General features: G+C 41.5%; 1 protein-coding gene across 1 annotated transcript; it reads right to left on the bottom strand.

Annotated features, from left to right (window-relative positions):
* Positions 1-5902: 5902 nt before the first annotated feature.
* Positions 5903-22333, bottom strand: HRH4 (histamine receptor H4). The gene is made up of 3 exons (XM_047828142.1): positions 22212-22333; positions 13162-13325; positions 5903-7736 (listed from the first exon to the last, which is right to left on the bottom strand). Exons 1-3 carry the CDS (start codon positions 22240-22242, stop codon positions 6903-6905), a joined length of 1029 nt encoding a protein of 342 aa, XP_047684098.1. The 5' UTR covers positions 22243-22333; the 3' UTR covers positions 5903-6902.
* Positions 22334-22638: the final 305 nt, after the last annotated feature.

The following is a 22638-nucleotide window of genomic DNA, read 5'->3' as shown; positions in this document are numbered from 1 at the left end:
TTTGCCTTTTGGTATGCCTTGTCATTTTTTCTGCTAGCCAGACTGGATGTACTGAATAAAAGGACCTGCTGTCAATAGGCCTTTATAATGTGACGGGGAGGGGAGTGGAGGGGAAGTGCTCTTTAGTCCTGTGATTAGGTCTAGGTCTTTTAGGGAGCCCTTGACTCTGAACTGTGAATTCCACAAACTTTCTGGATTTTTTTTCTCTGCAGTTAAATGGGTCAGGATGCCTACTGCCAGCTGGAATTGGGTACTTTCTTCCCCCAAGGTCAGTTAGGCTCTGTAATACCTCAGCAGGTTAACTAACCTGCTCTGGTTAACCAACAGTTACCTAAACTTTTCCTGCAGGATGTTTCCTTTTATGGTCAACTCCTTGTGATCTGTGGTAAGAGAACAGAGAAAGGCAGAATTGCAATCTGAACAAGATAAGTTCGGCTTCTTCCGCTAATCCTTCATAGAGCTACTTATCACTAACCAGACTGGCTGGTTCTATTTAAAGTCTTCTCCTTTCCCCTCTTCTTCTCAGTAGAAGTTCAGGCATAGAAAGAAATCACTACAGGCATGAGCAAGGAGAAAAGCATTCAAAAAAGACAGACTATTTAATACAAACCGCACAACCAGTTGCGGTGGAGTTAGGTTGCGGGACCTGACTTAAGGTAGAAACTTGAAGAAACTGAAGGAGGCAATTAAGGGAGAGATGTACATAGCTAAGAACAGCTTGTTGAAACTTGTGATGCCCTTTCTCTTCCATCCCCACAACGCAACTTTACCCTCATGGGTGCATCTACCCTATTCGTTTAATGGTTCAAAATCAATTACCCTTGCTATGAAGTCATTTTGCAATGACTATGTTTCTGTGGAGAAGTAGGCCTGCCCTTAAAAAATGTCTGTCCCATTACATAAGAATGTGTATGTCTCTTTTCTCAGCTCCCACAAAAGAACGAGTGATATAAATATCTACATCTCTCTGGAAATCAACACGGTAGGGTAAGCGCTTGCCATGTCAGCTACCTATTGCTGAATACAAACCACTCCCAAAATGCAGTGTCTTGCCATTGCTCAGGAGTCTCTGGCTTAGCCGAGTGATTCTTCTTGTCTGGGCCACACTAGGCTCCCTTCAGCTGGTCTTGGTTAGCCTGCATTTGTCCATGAATCTCCAATTGGCTGCTGAGTCAGCCTGGGTCCAGCTGCTCCAAGATGGGCTCAGCTACTACAGCTTGATTCTGCTCCACATGGTCTCGCATCCTCCAGTCACGCAACCTGCGTGTGTGCACCTGACAGCTGAGCAAAGTTCTAAGAGTGAGAACAGACATGCACAGGCCACTTGAGACCTATCTGCCTTGTCACTTCTGCTGCCTATTAGTAGCAGTTTATTGGCCACAGCAAATCCCTCTTGATGAAAAGAGCTGCAAAGTCACATTGCAAAGGGTGGGGATACAGGAAGGGATAGAGAATTGTGTCCATTTGGGCAGGCTCACACGATGTATAAGGAAGACAATCAGATCTTCATGATATCCCCAATGTCTGAATATCCCCTGGAATAGATTTTTATTATCTCTTTCCTCTTCTTTTGGTAACCGTACCTCTCTTCATTTAAGGAAACGGTTTCTCCCTCTCCAGGTCACATAGTTTGAATGGGCTGACCCTACTTCCCTGCCACAGAGATTAGTCTGAAGGAGGAACTAACCCAAGAGGGCAGTACTAGCATCTACTCTCCCCCACAGGGATTGGTCCTGAGATATTAACACAAGATAACCATTGGGCACTCAATTGATATTTTCCAAGATTTTTTTTTTTCTCATCATTACTAGGAGAGGTGCTGTCCCCATCGGATCAAGAAGAACATGAGCATTCATCATCCCAGCCTTATGGAGAAGCCACATGTAAAATAAAGTTGTCACAGAGTCCCTGGACTATCTCATACCATTGTCTTTCTGCACTTTGGCAACAGAAACCAAGACACTCACTTTGGCCCAGGTGGTTCAAATGGTATTTCTGTCACTTGTAACCTAAGGAATCCTAACTGAAAGAGCCCCAGAACATAAAATTTCAAACAGAAAAGGCCACATTTGTACTTTCTGGGGTACTCACTAGTTTCATGAATCACTCTTCTTTCTACATATAGAGCAGGAGTTGTAATTCCCATGGTGGAAGGAAACAACCAGTAAATGGAAGTAACTAAATGAAGGAAAGTTTCCTGCCCCACCCACCATGGAAGTCTGAGCACTGGCGACCCCACCCCTTTGGCATCTAAGCCCTAACTATTGGGCATGAAGCATCAGTTAGAACTCCAAGTATTGGTCCTCTGGGATCCCAGATTCTCTTTGATTCTCTTTTGTTTCTCTCTGTCCCTAAAGATGGTTATTGCTCGCTTAAGTTTTTATGTATGGGCTCTGTCAACATCTACTTCTTTCTCATTTAGTTTTCCAATAGCCTGTATTTATTCAAGTCTTTGTATTAAATTCCTTCTGTTTGAAATAATTAACATACCCTCTGTTTCCTTGACTCAATCCTGACTGATAACAATCATTAGAACACCAAGTTTATTTTGTATGCTAGAATTTCTTTTTCTGAAATCATAATGTGAAAAATAATTTATTCAAATGCCAAGATCCTTGCTACAAGAAAGTAGTTACCAACCAGCCACAAAAAAAGACTTCTGTAAAATAGTTATGATTGTTCTGTTATTTATATCAAAGCCCTCATGATTCGTAATAAGACTAGACCTGGGGGCGCCTGGGTGGCTCAGTCGGTTGAGCGTCCGACTTCAGCTCAGGTCACGATCTCACGGTCCGTGAGTTCGAGCCTCACGTCGGGCTCTGGGCTGACAGCTCAGAGCCTGGAGCCTACTTCCGATTCTGTGTCTCCCTCTCTCTCTGCCCCTCCCCCGTTCATGCTCTGTCTCTCTCTGTCTCAGAAATAAATAAATGTTAAAAAAAAAAAAAAAAAAAGACTAGACCTGAAGTGTCAGTCATAATTAGCATTTATATCCCTAAATCTGTCTTCGCTCTTCTTGAATCTATTTTTCTTAACGTTTATTTATTTTTGAGAGAGAGAGAGAGCTTGGGCGGGGCGGGTAGAGAGACAGGGAGACACAGAATCCGAAGCAGGCTCCAGGCTGTCAGCACAGTCCATTTGGAGCTTGGAGCCACGAACCGCAAGATCATGACCTGAGCCAAAGTCAGATGCTTAACCGACTGAGCCACGCAGGTGCTCCTTCTTGAATCTATTTCTTTCTCTTTTAAAATTTTAAATATGTATATATTTTTAATTTTTTTTTAAATATAATTGATTGTCAAGTTGGCTAACATGCAGTGTGTACAGTGTGCTCTTGGTTTTGGGGGTAGATTCTTGTGGTGCATTGCTTACATATAACACCCAGTGCTCATCCCGACAAGTGCCCTCCTCTATTTCTAAACAGGTCAACCAAAGCCAACGCTCAGGAAACAACATTCTAAGAAATGTTCTGCTAATTATACCAGTGAAATTGGGTCTGGATTTAAAATGTGTTAGTATTTTAAATTTTGAAAAATACGTATTTTAAAATACTTAAAATTAAGTATTACATATTGAAGTATTTTAAATCAATTTGAAATTAGGTATTTCTATTTAAAATTTAATAAGTATTTTTAAGTCAGCTCTATATGTGGAGAAAGGGACAATAATTACTCATCTAGAACAGGAAACTTCATTTCAGGGAAAAATTCACCTGAGGATATTGTGAGAAGTTTAGATATACAAACATGTGTTTCTAAAAATGGAATTACATTATTTTTTTTCCCTAGAAACACCTACACCAAACTAATAATTATGACTGTTTCTTGGTTACAGGAATTGTTTTATTATTGTCTTTTTATGATCAGTACATACTACTTTACTTCTAATGCAAAATATATTTTGAAGTTTCTCCAGGGCAAATTTAAAAGCCCTGGATTTTAAACCTAGAATTTATATTCCATATTTAAGGAAAATGCCTAATGAATTCCTCCTCAATAAATATCTACTGCGCACCTGTGGGGTGCCTAACACTACAGTAAAAGAACCCCAAAATAAAATTCCTACCCTATGGAATTTAAATCAACAAAGTTCATAGGCATCTTTACAGTTAGGTAGCTAACACACGGTAGACTCCTAATAAATGTTTGTTAAATGAATACATGAAGGTACCATCAAAAGTATTTATTTATTCAAACACTCATTTCACGGAGGCTTGGCCTTGTTCTCTTCATTCATCATACATGTATCATATTTCATCACTTCCAAAACACACATTGCTCACATTTCAACAACTCTGAAATCAGAACGGGACTTACTATCAATGTGATTTTTAAAGTATTGTTTCACTGGGGCTCCTGGGTGGCTCAGTCAGTTAAGCATCCACTCTTGATTTCTGCTCAGGTCATGATCTCATGGTTTGTGAGTTCAAGTCTCATGTCGGGCTCTGCGCCGAGAGCATGGAGCCTGCTTGGGATTCTCTCTCCCTTTGTCTCTGCCCCTCCCTGCTCGTGTGCTCTCTCTCAAAAATAAATGAATATTATAAAAATGAACATTTTTTAAAACAAATATTATTTCATAGACAGTTTGCAGCATTTTCTTTGAAGTGGCAAAAAAAATAACAGTATGTTTTACATTGATCACATCTTTGAACGAGACATATTTTCTATAGTTTAGAAAATACATTATGAATATTTATGTTTGTTTCCCCTAGGGTTCAACCAGAAAAAGTTTTCATGGGGCCACACAATTCAATAAACATTCACGGCTACAGTAATCATATGAAATCCCAACTACTAATGCATAAATGTCAAAGCCAATAGCTGACAAGTAACAACTTTATAAAAAGTTGTGTATTTGTAAGGGTTCATTTCTCAAATTTTCAACATTACTATTGAATGTTTTTTTAAATATGAAATTTATTGTCAAATTGGTTTCCGTACAACACCCAGTGCTCATCCCAAAAGGTGCCCTCCTCAATACCCATCACCCACCCTCCCCTCCCTCCCACCCCCCATCAACCCTCAGTTTGTTCCCAGTTTTTAAGAACAATGCTTTGGCTCTCTCCCACTCTAACCTCTTTTTTTTTTTTTTTTCCTTCCCCTCACCCATGGGTTTCTGTTAAGTTTCTCAGGATCCATATAAGAGTGAAAACATATGGTATCTGTCTTTCTCTGTATGACTTATTTCACTTAGCATAACACTCTCCAGTTCCATCCACGTTGCTACAAAAGGCCAGATTTCATTCTTTCTCATTGCCACATAGTATTCCATTGTATATAAACCACAATTTATTTATCCATTCATCAGTTGATGGACATTTAGGCCCTTTCCATAATTTGGCTATTGTTGAAAGTGCTGCTATAAACGTTGGGGTACAAGTGCCCCTATGCATTAGCACTCCTGTATCCCTTGGGTAAATTCCTAGCAGTGCTATTGTTGGGTCATAGGGTAGATCTGTTTTTAATTTTTTGAGAAACCTCCACACTGTTTTCCAGAGTGGCTGCACCAGTTTGCATTCCCACCAACAGTGCAAGAGGATTCCTCTTTCTCCACATCCTTGCCAGCATCTATAGTCTCCTGATTTGTTCATTTTAGGCACTGTGACTGGCATGAGGTGATACTATTGAATGTTAAACATGTGTCTCCTATTTTTGAACTTAATGCAAGGCACAATTGCATATAAAAATCATAGGCATATCTAAGCATTTATGTAAAGGATTTTCATATTTTAGTGTTTGAAATTAACCAAGGTTTAAAAGATCTAAAAAATATGGAAATGACTAAGAAACTCTGAGAAGTTACCAAAGAAACACTAATAAAACCTTATAGGAGAGACGAAATTAACAATGAAATCATAATAAAATTTTATTACAAAGAAGGAAGAGGAAAAGGTGGAGGAGGAGGAGGAAGAAGAATTAATAATAACAAAAAATAAATAAATAAAACATCACCAGACTAAGAAAATGTGACTCATCAGCAAGGTATAACTTACACTAATGGCACATAAAGAAATCACTCTTAGCACTACACACACGTTAAAGACATCAAATAAATACAGAAGTATATTTTATTAATAATTATTGACATCTATTAGTTCTGAGAATGTTAAACAGCTACATCAAGTTTAATCATAGAGTCCTTTTGCCATCTCGTAGCCTTTCTCTTACATATTTTCTCACAGATGTTTTAGCTGATGTGGAAGTTGGAAGAGGGCAGGAAGGACAAAAGGAAAGCCATCTTTCAACCAGTTGGTGATCTTGTCTCTCACTTACTCTCTTATCCTATGATTGCCAGGCCCTCTGAGGAACTCTGAGAACCGCAGTTACCTGCTCTTCCCTCCCCACACTTTCTTCTTTTCTGGAATCAGTAGCATAGAGCCTGGAAGTACACGTGCCTTCTACCTTTCCATCTGGGCACACCCTGGCTCCCTGCTCCTGACAACTCAAACCCCAACATGCCTTCCCACTTCCAGCGAAGAGGACAATATATCTCCCTCTTCTATTGTACACTTTAGGAAAAAATGACTTTACAACTTGACAATTTCTCATCACTATAAAATAAAAGGGAAATTCACTTAACACTATAGCAAACACTGAACATAGAAAACAAGAACTCTTGACTTTCGCAATCAATGTTATATAAAGATCTAAAAGACAAGGAAGAGGCAATGAGTAAGAAAAGTACAGTGCATTTGTGGCTGTGAGTTTACAAAAAAGATTGTTGTCTATTTCTGGTTATTTTCCCTTGACTTCCAGTTTCTGATTTTTCTTTTAAGTTTGCAAGTGTTACAATATTATGGACTTTTCTCATTTTGCCCTGCCTAGTGGAAAGGGAAAAATGAATGTCAGATCAAATTCATGTAGGTGAGCTTAAGACTAAAATTTTTGTAAATGATAAAACCATCTTTAAGAGGACATTGACCGATTTTGTGTTAGTATGGGTTGCTTTTTCACATGAACTATTCTCAAGAAAGCCTTCTGGAAATGTTTGTGACATAATGGATACAGAAAAGGATTGACAAGGGAATTGAACCATTGAAGCCAAAAGGTGATTTCATACCAAATTGTTTGAGGACGCTGTTCTGGTGAAAGAAATGAACGAATGATCGTGAACAGAGAATATGGAGCCCAGCAAAAGGCAAAAACACCTAAGAGAATGGCCAGTGACTTGGCTAATTTCCTGGCTCTGAGCAGTTCAATGTGTTCCCTTTGGTGAAGACATAGGGAATCACAATGGGAGAGGGAAGCCATTTTGGAAGCAATTATATTGGTATTCGTCTGGGCTCTTAGAGAAAACAAGAGACTCCTCTTTCTACCGTGTCTCTTCGAAGGAACAGATGTTGCTGTTTCCTTCAGTTCAGGAAGAGATGTTCTTGAAAACAGTCCACCCCTGAGTGAGGGTCCACAGTTATTGGGAGGGGTAGGAGAAGTGAGTCCAGGCTGGCTTTGCCACCGACTGAGATTACCACGCTTCCACAGCCTCCAGTAAATGTATATGTTGAAATAGGCCACTGACAAGACTGGAACCACAAATTCCAAGAATGAAGTGATGGCGAGGATGTACCATTTGGAAATGAACCCAGGTTCACAGTCCTTTTTCTCCGAGACTCTGACACTGGAATTATTCCAAGACTCTGAAACTAGAATTATTGGCCCGTGCACTAAGAAGGCCAGAACCCAGACAGCCACCATCAGAGCTACGATCTTCAAGATCCCAATGTGTTGAGTTCTGTAAGATATCTAAAAGAGAGCAAATAAGTTATTTTCATTATAATGAACATATGTTGGTTGCATAAGGCATATCATAGACCCTCAGGAGTTTCAGGGATATGCAAGAGGTAGGGAAGTTACCTGGCCTTGAGTAACTGGGTAAGTAATCTAAAAGGTCAACCACCCTCTATGAGAGATAAACACATGAACCAAGAGTTTTTTGAGGGGACCTGGAACAGACAACCTCCCTAAGCTTCTTTTAGATCAGTAAGGTTCCTTCTAGCTCATATATTCCATATTTCTCTGATTTCCTCACTCAAGGGAAAGGAAATTATTTCCCCATGAAACTGGAACACGCCTCCCTTTCCACTATGGTTCATGTACTATTTTTCTCTGAGTTTCTAAGTCTTGTGCTACAGTGTTTACTCATTTTTATTAAAAAGGTGCAACAATGCCCAGCACTGTCTTTCTTTGATGGATTGTGCAGGCTGGGAAGGGCTCACCAATTGGCTGGAGGTAAGAAGAAGCTGGCTTCAAAAAAAAAAAAAAAGGTTATTTTTATAAACTGCAGGGAAGTGGGGTTTTTTTCCCTACATTACTAGTATTTCTTAGGCTAAGCTAAAATGCATATGGTGCTGACCACAAGTTCCCATATAAAATACGCTTCTTTGCCTTCTGCTTCTCATGCCACTAATTAATATATCTCTTGCACTAAATCTAATGATTATGAAGATGGTAACAATACCCAGATGGTCATAAAACTGCATTTAGTTTTTTAATTGCTCTGTTCAGCCTTTGTAATGATGTGATGCAATATGCTAGGAAGTGATCTCTATTCTATTATGCATAAGGTCAAATGGGATAATGGACATCCAAGGGAATTGAGAAGATGATGCCCATCTCTTCATCTCTGGGTAGTATTTTTGACAGGTAGCTCAAGCATTGCTTGAATTCAGGCCCAAGCCAGTTGGCATGGCCTTCCTGACATCAATCAATGGCCCAGTCCTCACCCATGACAGGATCCGTTCATTATTCAGAATATTGCCTCTTATGCCTTCCCCACCCCAATAAGATATCCAAACATTCCATCAATCAGTTTTCTTTTATGAGGCAGAGCAGCCTGCAGAACACACTGGTGGTAACAATGAGACGGGATTGCAGAGCCCTTCTGAGTGCCTGTTGCAGGTTGAGCTGTGTCCTCAAAAGAGATACGCTGAAGTCCTAACACCCAGTGTCCGCGTGCACGACCTCATTTGCAATGAGGGTCTTTGCAGATATAATCAAGTTAAGATAAGGTCATACTCGATTAGGGTGAACCTCCCTGTAAGGCACACAGACACACAGGGAGAATACCACGGGACAATGGAGGCAGAGCCTGGAGTGATGCATCAACAAGTAGAGGAAGGCCAGGAAAGCCAAGGATGGCCAGTAATACTAGAAGCTAAGAGAAAGGCATGGAACCGGCTGCCCTAGAAGCCTCAGAGAGCATTGCCCTGCCTACACTTGGATTTTGGACTTCAAGTCTCCAAATATCAAATTTATTCCAGAGAACAGTTCTGTTGTTTTAAGCCACCCAATGTGTTCTACTTTATTATTACAACAGTCCTAGGAAACCAGCAACAATATTTTCATGGTCTTGATTTTCCTGTCAAGATTCCTTCATCTTCAGTATACTCTCCACTTACCATCTTAACTCTGCATACATGTTAATTCCCACTCCTTCCAATGACACTGTTCTACTTTCCCTCACCCATCCTTACTTCAGCCATACAGAAATCTACTCTCCAGAAAATGTGTCTGAGCACTGTAATCATGCACTGCCATCTGCATTGAGCCTTCCTTGCCCAAGTTGTTATCAGATTTCCATCTTTCAGGCTCAGCTCATGACCCTGCCCTATCACACTACTTCGTACTACAGCAAGAGCTCAGCTTCCCCACAACTACTTCCCACAAGTTTCAGTGGTCTTTGAGGGCTTCCTGGCTTACACAGCTGTATTTGAAGTATTAGCCAACAGAGGTGCAAGAGCTGCCTGAGCGCCCCTCGCGAACATCCATTCACTGGTGTTACACAGTTGACTCTGTGCTAGGTGCTAAGGACCTGGGATCCAGCTGGCCCAGCCCTCACCACAGGGACGGCTTATGTGGCCAGAGGAATTCCTCAGGGCAAGACTAGAAAACAAACCTACTCATTTTCTCTCTGTGGACATCACTCCGTCTGTCTCTGTGACTTTTTTTCTTTTTTTTTAAATTTATTTATTTTGAGAGAGAGAGAGAGAGAGAGAGAGGGCACAAATGGGGAAGGGACAGAAAGAGAGGGGGAGAGAGAATCCCAAGCAGGCTCCATACTGTCAGCGCAGAACCCAATGTGGGGATCGAACTCATGAACCACGACATCATGACCCAAGCTGAAGTTGGACACTTACCCGACTAGGCCACCCAGGCACTCCTGTCTCTGCAACTTCTACACACTTCTCCTAACTGCACCTGGGGTAGACCTTAGAGCTTAGACATCCAGTGAAAGGATGTCCTAATGAATGTTAAGTGGGAACACCCAGGAAAGGCTACAAAAGAAATATTAACACAGAAAACAAGGAAATGTTTAAGTACAAATGGGAAAGATTGTGAATTAGAACACTCTTTTTTGAACATGTTGACTGACTTAAAATAAGAAATACATTTTAGGGGTGCTTAGGTGGCTCAGTTGGTTAAGCCTCCAACTTCAGCTCAGGTCATGATCTTGTGGTTCGTGAGTTTGAGCCCTGCATTGGGCTCTGTGCTGACAGCCCAGAGCCTGGAGCCTGCTTTGGATTCTCTGCCTCTGCCTCTCTCTCAAAAATAAATAAATGTTTAAAAATTTTTAGTAAAAAAAAAGAAATACATTTTACATCATAACTAAGTCCATAGACAGAGGTATTCATAAAATAACACATTTATTATGTACAAAGTACTCTGATATTTTATACTCTAATTTTTAAAAATTGTTTTAGTATGTTCTTCTATGCACTTTTCCATTTAAAAAAAAGTGGGGGTGCCTGGGTGGCTCAGTCGATTAAACATCTGACTCTTGATTTTGGCTCAGGTCATGATCTCATGGTTAGTGGGTTCAAGGCCCATGTTGGGCTCTGCACTGACAGTGCAGAGCCCGCTTGGAATTCTCTGTCTCCCTCTCTCTATGCCCCTCCCCTGCTCATGTTCTCTCTCTCTCTCTCAAAAACATTTAAACATTTTTTTGAAAAGTGGTCACGACCCACTGAACTGACTTCATGACTCAATAACGGGTCATAACGTGCAATTTGAAAAACATGAGCTTATAGGCATCTAAATTGTTCTCCCAAGCTGATCTGCACTCTCTCCATAGTTTGTCCAGTACAAACTGAAGTGGACCCTGGGTCAATGAAGTACCCAAGGCCAAGTGTCTGGATGTCCCAACACATTAATTCTCCCCTTCTTCCTGGCAATATGGTAGCTTAGCTAGAGACCACGTTCCCCAGCTTTTCTTGCAGTGCGATGTTACTGCAAGATGTTACTAGCAGATGCGTGTTAGTAAATGTCACCAGTAAAATGTGAGCGGAAATGATTGTATGATTCTAAACCACATGGTTAAGACAAAATCCCTTGCCCTGGATTTCTGCTCTTTTCCCATCCTTTCTAGAACCTGGAGTGACAACAACCTGAATTTGACCATGCAGAGGAGAATAATGACCTAGAGCAGGGGTCAGCAAACCACTGTCCATGAAACAAATGTGGCCCACCACCTGCTTGGATAAATAAAGTTTTACTGGAACACAATGAATGAATCATTCTTTTTTTTTTTTTAACATAGTATGTATGGCTGTTTTTGTACCATAATGGCAGACTTGAGCAGTTGTAACAGAGACCATAGGTCCCTTTCTAGCTAAAGTTTGCTGACCCCTCCCCTAGAGGGTACACAGCCACCCTGTTAGCCTAGGTCCCTGGATGAGTTTCTGGAACAGAGGTTCCCACCTTTCCTGGACTGTTCTGTGACAGAAAAATCAATTTCTATCTTGTTTTAGCCTCATCTTTGTTCCCACAGCTTACCCTTGCCTTATGCAATATACCTTCCCAACCCTGTCTACTGCAAGCTGCGTAGATCTCCCAAGTCAGAACTATCACTGTCCCCTCAACACCTCCAACACCATGCTTAGTCCACTGTACTGAACCCATTTGTTCCTGGATCTGTCTCCACATTAGACTATTATGCTCCGCGAAAGTGGAGACTCTGCGGGCGCCTGGTTGGCGGTTAAGCGTCTGACTCTTGGTTTTGGCTCAGGCATGGCTTCATGGGTTCGAGCCCTGCATCTGGCTCTGCACTGGCAGCATGGAGCCTACTTGGGATTCTCTTCCTCTCCCTCTCTCTCTGCCCATCCCCAACTTATGGTGTCTCTTTCTCTCTCAAAATAAATAAACTTAAAAAAAAAAAAGTAGAGACTCTGCTAATTCATTTCCCAGCACTCAGCATCCCCCAAAGATTTGGGTCCTGGGACTCAAGAATGAAGGAAGTTTCCCATCTAGGTTTCCTAGACATCAGATTACTGCCCCTTATTTCTCTACCCCTTTCACCCTCTGTCTTTACTTGCATCTGCCCTTGTTTGCTCCCTTGTTCTATTGCTGATCAATTTAGCTGGCTTATGAACTGCCACTAACTTTTTAATGAGGCTATTCCAAATCCTGGGTCAATTCAGACTTTCTTGGCATGGGTCCTACCCTGGCACTAGGAGTTGATCTTTCAGGTTGGGCTCACTGTCTAAGCTATAGCCTCCCTGTACACTGTCTTTTTTCCTTTGGCCATTCAAAATTGAATTTCTCATGACATTCAAAAGTGTGGGTGTCTTTCTACTTTCCCACTAGATCCCACCTGAGGAAAATATTCAGGTCTTAGTTTGTGCAAGGAATGAAACTGATAGGGATGCCTGGGTGGCTCAGTTGGTTGAATGTTAGACTTTGATCCAGGTCATGATCTCACAGTTCATGGGTTCAAGCCACACATAGGGCTTTGGGCTGACAATGTGGAGCCTGCTTCAGATTCTCTGTCACCTTCTCTTTTTGCTCTTCCCCCACTCGCGTGTGTGCGCATGCACTCGCTCTCTCTCTCTCTCAAAAATAAATAAACATTAAAAACAAAAAAAGGAAAAAAAGAAACTGATAAACGTGCTGCGACCCCCACATCTATCCAATCTACTATGGACTCGCCTTAGATTTTCTTTGATGTCTTCCCATTTCAGTGGCACATAGGGGAATGACTTAGCCAAATCACACACAGAAATTGTTCACTAAGAGCCAATGAAAACTCAGTGCCAGTTAACTGAAGGATAATCAGGCTCCTTGAAGGTTTGCCAACTAAATGAAAAAATTACACTTAAAACATTTTTGCTTGTGGACCCAAAATTTATAAGCACATAATGTTAAAAGAAGGCAAATTAATGTTTTGACTTACAGCATTTGAGACTGACTGGTATCGATCGTAGCTGATGAGTACAATGTTATACACAGATGTTGTACACAAAAGATAGTCAACAATGAGCCAAAACACGCAGAGTTTACTTTCAGAGCTCCAACCATACAGCGTGTGAGGGATGTACAAAGGAATGGAGATCATACCTGTACAAGGAAAAAAGAAGGTTAAAAAAAAAAAGCACATATCAATGACTACCCAGAGGCATAGGTACACAACACAATGACATATATGACATGACCAAAAATGGCTTGATGATAATTTAGAAATTCATAGTGTTTCATCAGCAAACTCAGGACTGATTTCCTATGTGTTCTTTAAATATCATTTTTACAATGACTGTCATAAATATCCTGTGTTTCCTTATTGCTTTCCAAATGAAGCACAGGTCTGGACGGCATTTCCAGCCACATACAACACAAACCATCTTCATGTTCGTGATGCAACCCACACAGGATGGGCCAGCCTTCCCCCAAAGACAGCCTATAGTTTCATATCCCCTTTGCCTTTGCCAACAGCATTCTTTCCTCCTAGAATATCCTCCTCTCTTCTACTGAGAAGTCTACCTCCTCATTCTCCATGCAGTTCAAAAAAATGACTTTCTCCTTGTCATCTCTTTTGGAACTTCCTTGGCAGAAGGGACCCCTCTGTCCCCTGACTATGTTGGCACTTTGCTCTTCACTCCCTCTCTCAGGTAGAAATACTTGCTACTTGGTATCTCTGTCATCTTTTAACTAGCTTCTCCTGAGGCCTGGGACCATGTTGTCAGTTGATCTTTGTATTTTTCACAGCACTTAGAGTTGCCCAGTGGCTCACACATTTAACTTGGGTAAGTTAATAACAGCCAATATATATTGTGCAGTTACCATATGCCAGACATTGTGCTATGTCTGCTGTATATATCACCTCATTAAACTTTCATAGAAGCTGTGTAAGGCAGAAACTATGCTGAGTTAGACGATAAAGAACCTATAGCTCAAGAGGGAGACATGATTGCCAAGGTCTACTCAGCTAGTAATGGAAGATTGGCTTTGAAACCAGGCAGTGTGATTTCAAGACTCCCTACCGGGACACCCGGCTGGCTCAGCCAGTTAAGCATCCGACTTCAGCTCAAGTTTTACTCTCACAATTCATGAGTTCGAGCCCCACATTGGGCTCACTGCTGTCAGCATGGAGCCCACTTCACGTGCTCTGTCTCCTTCTCTCTGCTCCTCCCCCACTCATATGCACGCTCTCTCCCTTTCTCTCTCTCTCAAAAATAAATAAACATTAAGGGAAAAAAAAAGACTCTTGACTTTAACCACTACACTTCACTGAATGAACAAATATAGCCTAATTAAGAAAAATGACTACCCTGGGTTCCCTTTCCTTAAGTTTTGCTGGGAGTTTTCCGCTGGATTGACATTTCAGACAGGTGACACTACTCACTGAGAATATAATCTATTAAGTGGAAGCTCAGTGAGTATCTTCATATTTCATCAGGCACTTGGCAGGATTTCCCATTTTCATATGAGAACCAAGTAAGCCTATCAGGAAGAACAATAGTGAAGGTAAAAAGAAAGGAGAAGGAAAGGGAAGGAGGAAGGCAACCCTACATTCTCCCAAAACAAGATGACGCGAGGATATGATGCTGTAGTTTCAGCACCAGTGAAAGGGGATGCAGAACTTAGCATTCTGTACCTAAGTTCACATACAAAGATGAGACACGAGGCATCATGGAGATGGAAGAGTTGTGTGGTTGTTTTTTTTAAATGTTTATTCACTTTAGAGAGAGAGAGAGGCAGAGTGTGAGCGGGAGAGGGGCAGAAAGAGGAGACACAGAATCTGAAGCAGGCTCCAGGCTCTGAGCTGTCAGCACAGAGCCCGATGCAGGGCTCGAACTCACAAACCACGAGCCAAAGTCGGATGCTTAACCCACTGAACTCACCTAGTAATGGAAGACTGGCTTTGAAACCCAGGCGCCCCAGTCAGTTCTTATATGTAGTTCAAATTGCCTGCTTATTTCATGTTTCAATTATATTTTTAATGATAACTAAGCTTCCCTATGGTGTCTCCCATCTCAAAGATGGGTGTGTGCACGCACGCGTATGCATACACACGCCTGTGGTATAAAATAGGTAAATAAATAAGATAAATCAAAGTATCTGAGATAAATCACCTGAGATAAGTCAAAGTATCTTCAAAACAGAAACATATATTTTGGTCCAGAGTTGTGGCTTCTAATATTCCCAACATGAATATTTTACACACACACACACACACACACACACACACACACACACACACACACACATTTCCTCCACAGAAATGACAGCAAAGAGTACAACGCCAGTAATTCTTTGCCTGACAGACACCACTGTCTATTTAAACGTTAAAGGAAGGGAGACTCCTGGGTGGCTCAGTCTGTGAAGTGCCAACTTCTGCCCAGGTCATGATCTCACGGTTCGTGGGTTCTGCTGTCAGTGCAGAACCTGCTTGGGGTCCTCTCTGCCCCTCCCCTGCTCTCTCTCTCTCTTTCTCTCTCTCTCCCTGTCAAAAATAAATAAACATTACACATTAAAGGAAGGCTGTGAGTTCAATAATCTTGTCCACACATTTTCTGAAATAGATGAAAGAGGAAGGGTGTGTTTGGGTGTGTCCAAGACTTTAGTTGCTGCTTGACATAGCATTTTAAAAAAGGCCGTAGCCTATTCCTTTGGCTTTCGTGAAACCCCGCTGTTCCCTTGTGTTCTACATGATGTTTTAGCACAAACGTCATGCTCAGATCCTCTATCATGTTGAGTGGGGGAGATGTTTGTGGCTCATTCCACCACTGTGGAATCGGAAATATTTCTAGGATACACCCACTCTGAAGTGTTTCTGTAACTTCCACTCTGGAAGCATACTTCTGGGTCAAATGGACTTGATAAGGAAAACTAAGAGCCAGTTTCTTGAAAGGAGCAAGAAGCCTTTGGCATAACACATTAAGGGCGTGGGGGCTGAGGGAAAGAAAACTGTATTAAGAGAAGATGGTGAAGAAATAAAAACAAGGAGGTGAAGGAACAGGGGGAGGAGAGAAGGGAAAAAGAAGAAGGATGGGAGGAAAGCCCAGGCCACTTGCTCACCCCAGCCTGCCCCATCTTTCCTGTCTCACTTCCTGCTACGCCCTCCATCCCAGTTCTTGGGCCTCAGAAACACCGCACACACACCCCTCAGACCCTTGCGCTTTCCTCAGCACGAACTGCTCTTCCCTCAGAAGCTCCTTCTATTTGCTCAGATGTATCCTGACCAGTGAGCCTTGCCCTTGACATTTCAATGGCAACCTCCATCTCTAGCACCCTTTCTCTCCCTCTTCCCTGCTGCTGTTCTCACTAGCAATGACCACCTTCTAAAATACTACGCACTTTTATTGACTTAGTTATACTTATTATGTATCCCCCCCCCACTGTCCCTCCCCCAGTACAAACAGAAGCACCACGAGGACAGGGAACTTTGTCCCTATTTTCACTGCCACATGCCCAGCACTTCAAAGAGTGCCTGCTTCCAAATAAACCAGTATTGGATGAATAGATGAGAATGGGGAAGCCCAGTTTGTGTGAACATTGCCACCAGTCTGGTATTGTCCTTTCTTTCCAAAGCCAGCTAAGACGCTACATCTTCCATGAGAAAATGACAGTCAAAATGGGGGGGTGGGTTGGGGAGAGAGCTAAAAGTCCCTGTGAATTCTTTGGGCCGAAAGAGAAATGTGTGGATAACAGTGAGTGCCTAGAGGGTGTTATGAACTGAATGTTTGGGTTGCCCCCAAATTCATATGTTGAAGCTCTATCCCCCAGGGTCACTGCATTTGGAGATAGGGTCTACAAGGAGGTAAAGTTAAATGAGGTCATAAGAATGGAGCCCTAATCCGACAGGATTAGTGTCCTTATAAGAAGAAACACCAGAGACTCGGTCAATTGGGTGTCCAACTTTGGCTCAGGTCATGATCTCACAGTTTGTGAGTTCGAGCCCCGCATCAGGCTCATTTCTGTCAGTGTGGAGCCTGCTTCAGATCCTCTGTTTCCCTCTCTCTCTGCCCCTCCCCTACTCTGTTGTGTGCTCTCTCTCTCTCTCTCTCTCTCTCTCTCTCAAAAATAAATAATCATTAAAAGAAGAAGAAGAAACACTGGAGAGCTTGCTTGCTCTCTCTCTCTCCATGCACACACAGGGGAAACAACACGTGAGAGCACATGGAGAAGGCAACCATCTACAAATCAGGACAAGAGCGTTCACCAAGAACCGAATCAGCCAGCACCTTGGTCTGGTACTTCCCAGCCTCCAGAACCTTAAAAACGTCAATTGCTCTTAAGTCACCCCGACTGGGGTATTGTGTTGTGGCAGCCTGAGCTAACTCATGAGAAAAGAGAAGAGTCCTGAACTGAGGCATGAAGGGACTAAAGATTAACTGTGCCCTCCTGAAAATGAGGTTCAGACCCTGTCAGCCCCAACCACCTTTGTCCTTGCAGATCCTGCCTGGGCTATCTGTCACATGGTCAAGTAGGCCATAAATGCCCACAAGTGCAGATGTGAAGACGGTACCCACAAATGTGATACCAATTTTATAGACGTCTCCCTATATTTATATATATTGATGGTACTTTGTTTCTGGAATAGTGTGCAGATGAGATATATTTCTATCAATGTAGCTGGTACTGGAGTTTTTCCTCAATAAATCTTTGCTTTCCAACACAACAGTCAGCCTGGGAAGTTGTTCAGGTGCTACGAATTTAGATTTTCGACTGGAGGCCATTTTCAAATCTGTAAGAAAAGGGCATTCAACCAAAAGCCCATAATGTCTAGCACATGTGATACTCCAAGCCATTGCCACATGGTTCTGGAGCTCAAGGTCTCCTGACCACAAGTCCTAAGAACTGCTGCCTTACAATTACATGAGTTCTGCCCTGGCTCACCACAACTGTCACGAGCCTACAGGCTGAGCCAAAAAGCCCACTTCTGAGCATGGCAAAGGAAAAGAACAGCCTTGACACAAAACGCCAACCTTGTTACAGAAAGTTCTCAGAAACTGTTCTAATTCTTCCATCGTCATGGCAGATGCTGTTAAATAAGTGGACATCTGGATGAAGCTGGCAAGGGGCATGGGAAATGTGAAGGAGGAGAGTGGCAGATTAACAGAGATTCTGGCCTGTGCCTAGTTGCTCTCAGCAAGCTGTGGGGTTGTTTTTGAAACCAAACTTCCCCATTCCAGCTTCTCCCACCTGCTACATCTCTGCTAATGTCTCTGAGGTAAAGCCTCACTCTATCCAGTCACTCAATTGTTTTAAAAATCTAGATCTCCACACTGCCTGTTGAATAGCCTCCAATCCAGACACACTAGCATTCAAGAGCCTTCATTATATAGATCCCAACTACTCCAACTTCATCCCCTACTGATCCCATGTAGCCATTTTTACACCAGCCAGCCTGCAGCCCACACTTAGGAAGACATACACAATGATTTTCTACCAGCATGTCTTTGCTGATTCTTGGAATACTCCTCCCCTCTCCATCTCTGCCTATGGAAATTCTACCTGTCTTTTGAAGTTCACTTCAGATGCTACCACGCACAAACCAAATGTGCTCTCTCTCTCCTCTGAGCACCCATAGCACTTGGTAGGTCTCTGTGGTTCTCACAATGCTCTATACTGTTACAGTCACTGGTGAACATCTCTTATCCACTCTCCTACAATGAAAGCTCACTAATGAGACTTAGTCTTCTATAGATCTCCTCATTAGCTAATCATACTTGAGTACCTAACAGTCCTTACACATGGATGGGTAATCTACTGACATTCATGACCTTGGGTGGAATTGACACATATCTGCAGAGAAATCAAAAGAGAAGAGGACTAACATTTGTTGAGCAACCCTATGTTCCAGGCAATAAAGTAAATATTTTATGAGTTTTGGTTCACTGTAAGATACGCAAAAGCGTTTATGTAGCCATAGACAACCACAAGTTAAGTTATACTAGAAGTTCCTATAAAACAATATCATCAGCTGACTTTTCTACACATACTTATAAACCTAAATATTGAAGGAAGGTACCTCTAGAAACAAGTAACTCTTAGACTAAAACAATTTTAGAACTATTCTGGACTCATTTTTATTCTATAAAAAGAAAATAAATGATTTTCAAATGAAAATTCTCCTACAAACCCACACATACACACACACACACACACACACACACACACACACACACGTATATATATATATACTACTCCCCTAAAGCCTCCCCAGAACTTTAATCCTTAAACTTTTTGTTCTTAAAATCCCTAATTCTACACAGTCCCTTGAAATAACAAAATTTTATTTTAAAGTTATAGAAATAAATTATAATTGGAAAAGATTATCTGAAATAAAGATATGTGACTTACCAACAAAGAAGTCAGCAATGGCCAAGTTAAGGAAAAAGTAATTACTTCGATGTCTAAGCTTTTGGTCCACCACAAAAGCTAGAATAACCACAGCATTTCCTAGCATTATAGCAAACGCTACTAAGCACATTAAAAATACTAAAAAAATGTGAGTGCTTGGTAGTAAAGCAATTGTGCTATTAGTAGAAGCTGACATCTCATCAAATGATGAAGAGGCCCTCATCATCTAGCTAGTTAGTAGAGCAAACGAATCCAGCAAGACGATTCTGACAAGTATGTTTTCCAATCGGATACCTAATACATATAGTCTCCTACTCATAACAATATTTCTCAAAATCTAATGCTGATCTCACTGTACTTCCTGATTCTTGATAAAGCAAACTTGTGATAACAGTTTCCCTTTAACTGACACTGAACAAGTTTTTTCCAAAAGACAGTGAAATGTTTTATTGCAAACATTTGAATGTGACTTAACCATCTTCACTTAATAGAGGAATATTATGTAATATATATGAAATATAATTGGTTCATCATATAAGTAAGAAATTGGGCTCCAGTGAGATTCATTTTTTAAACTAATATAGAACTAGTTAAAGATTCCCTTCTGACCATGATGGAAAAACAGGGGCTGAATTCACCATCCTATCTGACATAGCCAAAAAACTGGGCAAAATATATGAAACAATGGTTTTCAAGGCACTGTGGACATCAGGCAATGAAGAACAATGATCCCTGAGAAAAGGGGTTTATGAGGCGAGCTCAGCCGTTGCCCCAGCTTACTGTCTTTTGAGACTTTCCAAGCACAGAGCAAGGAGTGGACATCCAGAAGGAGCCCCCAGAAGATTCTTTGAGACGGGGAGGTGAAGATGAGAGTTGAGGAGTATCAGATAGGACTCCGTTGCACCGCTGCTCTGTAATATATGCTTTTATTTATTTAGAGAGACAGAGAGAAAGAGGCAGAGAGAATGAGCAGGGGAGGGGCAGAGAGAGAGGGGGACAGAGGATCTGTCCCAGACAGAGGGTTCCACGCTGACAGAAGCAAGCCCGATGTAGGACTCAAACTCACGAAGTGCGAGATCATGACCTGAGCCGAAGGTGGACGCTTAACCGACTGAGACACCTAGGTACCCCAATATATATATTTTAACTGCACATAAGCTGGAAATCTTGTGTACAAGATGGTGCTTGTGATTTAAAAAAAAAAATGTATCTGATAAAAATAAAATACACATTACATAGTGAGATTTGACTTAAAATATGGTTGATTTGATTGTTTTTCATTCATGGCATGCAAATTAATGATAATGATCTTTTTAAAAAATCTGAATGATGTTCCCCATCACTCTCCTTAATCTTTATTCTTTTTTGCATTCACTCATTCACTACCAAGAGGCATTAGGACTTTTAAAAAAAATTTTTTTTTATGTTTATTTGTTTTTGAGACAGAGAGAGAGAGACACAGCATGAACAAGGGGAGGGGCAGAGAGAGAGGGAGACACAGAATCTGAAACAGGCTCCAGGCTCTGAGCTGTCAGCACAGAGCCCGATGCGGGGCTCGAACTCACGGACCATGAGATCATGACCTGAGCCAAAGTTGGATGCTTAACCGACCAAGCCACCCAGGCGCCCCAAGGTATTAGGACTTTTTACATTCTTCCACAATTACAAAGTCCCTTCCAAAACTAGCCAGGATTTAAAAAAAATTTTTTTAATGTTTATTCATTTTTGAGAGAGAGACAGACAGACAGAGACAGAGCATCAGCAGGGGAGGGGCAGGGAGAGAGGGAGACACAGAATCCGAAGAAGGCTCCAGGCTCTAAGCTGTCAGCACAGAGCCAGATGCAGGGCTTGAACTCACAAACTATGAGATCATGGCCTGAGCCAAAGTCAGACACTTAGCTGACTGAGCCCCCCCAGGCGCCCCAAAACTAGCCAGTTTTTATGTTTAGCCAACATTCAAGGCCTTTTTATTAAAAAAGCAATGCAGAATCGGTTTAATGTAATTTCTTAATTCCAGTCTCTAAATTGGAGACTCTAAAGAGCAGTGTGTTGGGGCGCCTGGGTGGCGCAGTCAGTTAAGCGTCCGACTTCAGCCAGGTCACGATCTCGCGGTCCGGGAGTTCGAGCCCCGCGTCAGGCTCTGGGCTGATGGCTCAGAGCCTGGAGCCTGTTTCCGATTCTGTGTCTCCCTCTCTCTCTGCCCCTCGCCCGTTCATGCTCTGTCTCTCTCTGTCCCAAAAATAAATAAACGTTGAAAAAAAAAAATTAAAGAGCAGTGTGAAGGGGGAAGGAAAGAAAGGTTGATAAATACACTGCTGACTTTGTAGTAGAAGATAAGGTACAAAAGTAAACAAGATGACTATAAGCAGTATAGAGAAGATTGTAAAGGGGCACTGAGTGGGTTGGCTCATAAGGTAAACAAGGATTTATTTTATGGACAAAGTGTGGTAACCTGGACCTTTTTTTTTTTTCTTGTAATTTCATGTAGGAAGAGAAAGCAATCCAACAGACTTTGGAGAGCTTGCCTTGTGGTCTGAGGTTGTAGGGAATTGCTTTCATGGAAGTGGACTGCCAGGTAGGTAACATTTAAGAAAAAGAATAATGACAAATTATGTTGGGCAAAATTTCATCCTTTCTTACCTTGTGTGAACAGAGAGTTGACTAGGTGCATAGCTCAGAATTCCATTCTAGGTACTCTGTTTACATTTATTTAAATTTACTGGTGTCAAGTCGCTGTAACTTGTGTGGCAGGCTCCTTCCTTTTCTATCCTTCTGATGTATGTCCAATGATTCTTTTTAAAGTATTTATGATACTTTAAAAATTCGAGTTCTGTAAATAAAAATAAATATATATAAATAAATCCTACTAGCTATCATCAGTAATCTTCACAGGTGAGTTCACCATTCAAAAGAACCTATTCACAGAGACTGTTTAATAATCACGGACTTTAACATTCAGAAAGTCATGATTAAACCCTTTAAAAAAATTTTTTTTTTTTTTTAAATTTTTTTTTTTTCAACGTTTTTTATTTATTTTTGGGACAGAGAGAGACAGAGCATGAACGGG

The sequence above is a fragment of the Prionailurus viverrinus genome, chromosome D3, assembly GCF_022837055.1.
Source record: "Prionailurus viverrinus isolate Anna chromosome D3, UM_Priviv_1.0, whole genome shotgun sequence".
In the NCBI taxonomy this organism is placed as follows: domain Eukaryota; kingdom Metazoa; phylum Chordata; class Mammalia; order Carnivora; family Felidae; genus Prionailurus; species Prionailurus viverrinus.
This window is presented reverse-complemented; position numbering and strand designations above follow the sequence as displayed.

Bases quoted from the DNA above. Each gene is read 5' to 3' on its own strand.
- HRH4 (XM_047828142.1), bottom strand. From the start codon at position 22,242: ATGCACCTAGTCAACTCTCTGTTCACACAAG. The intron at 13,326-22,211 runs GTAAGAAAGGAT...TTCCTTGTACAG, and splicing joins CAACTCTCTGTTCACACAAG to GTATGATCTCCATTCCTTTG. The intron at 7,737-13,161 runs GTAAGTCAAAAC...GCTCTCTTTTAG, and splicing joins ACCAGTCAGTCTCAAATGCT to ATATCTTACAGAACTCAACA.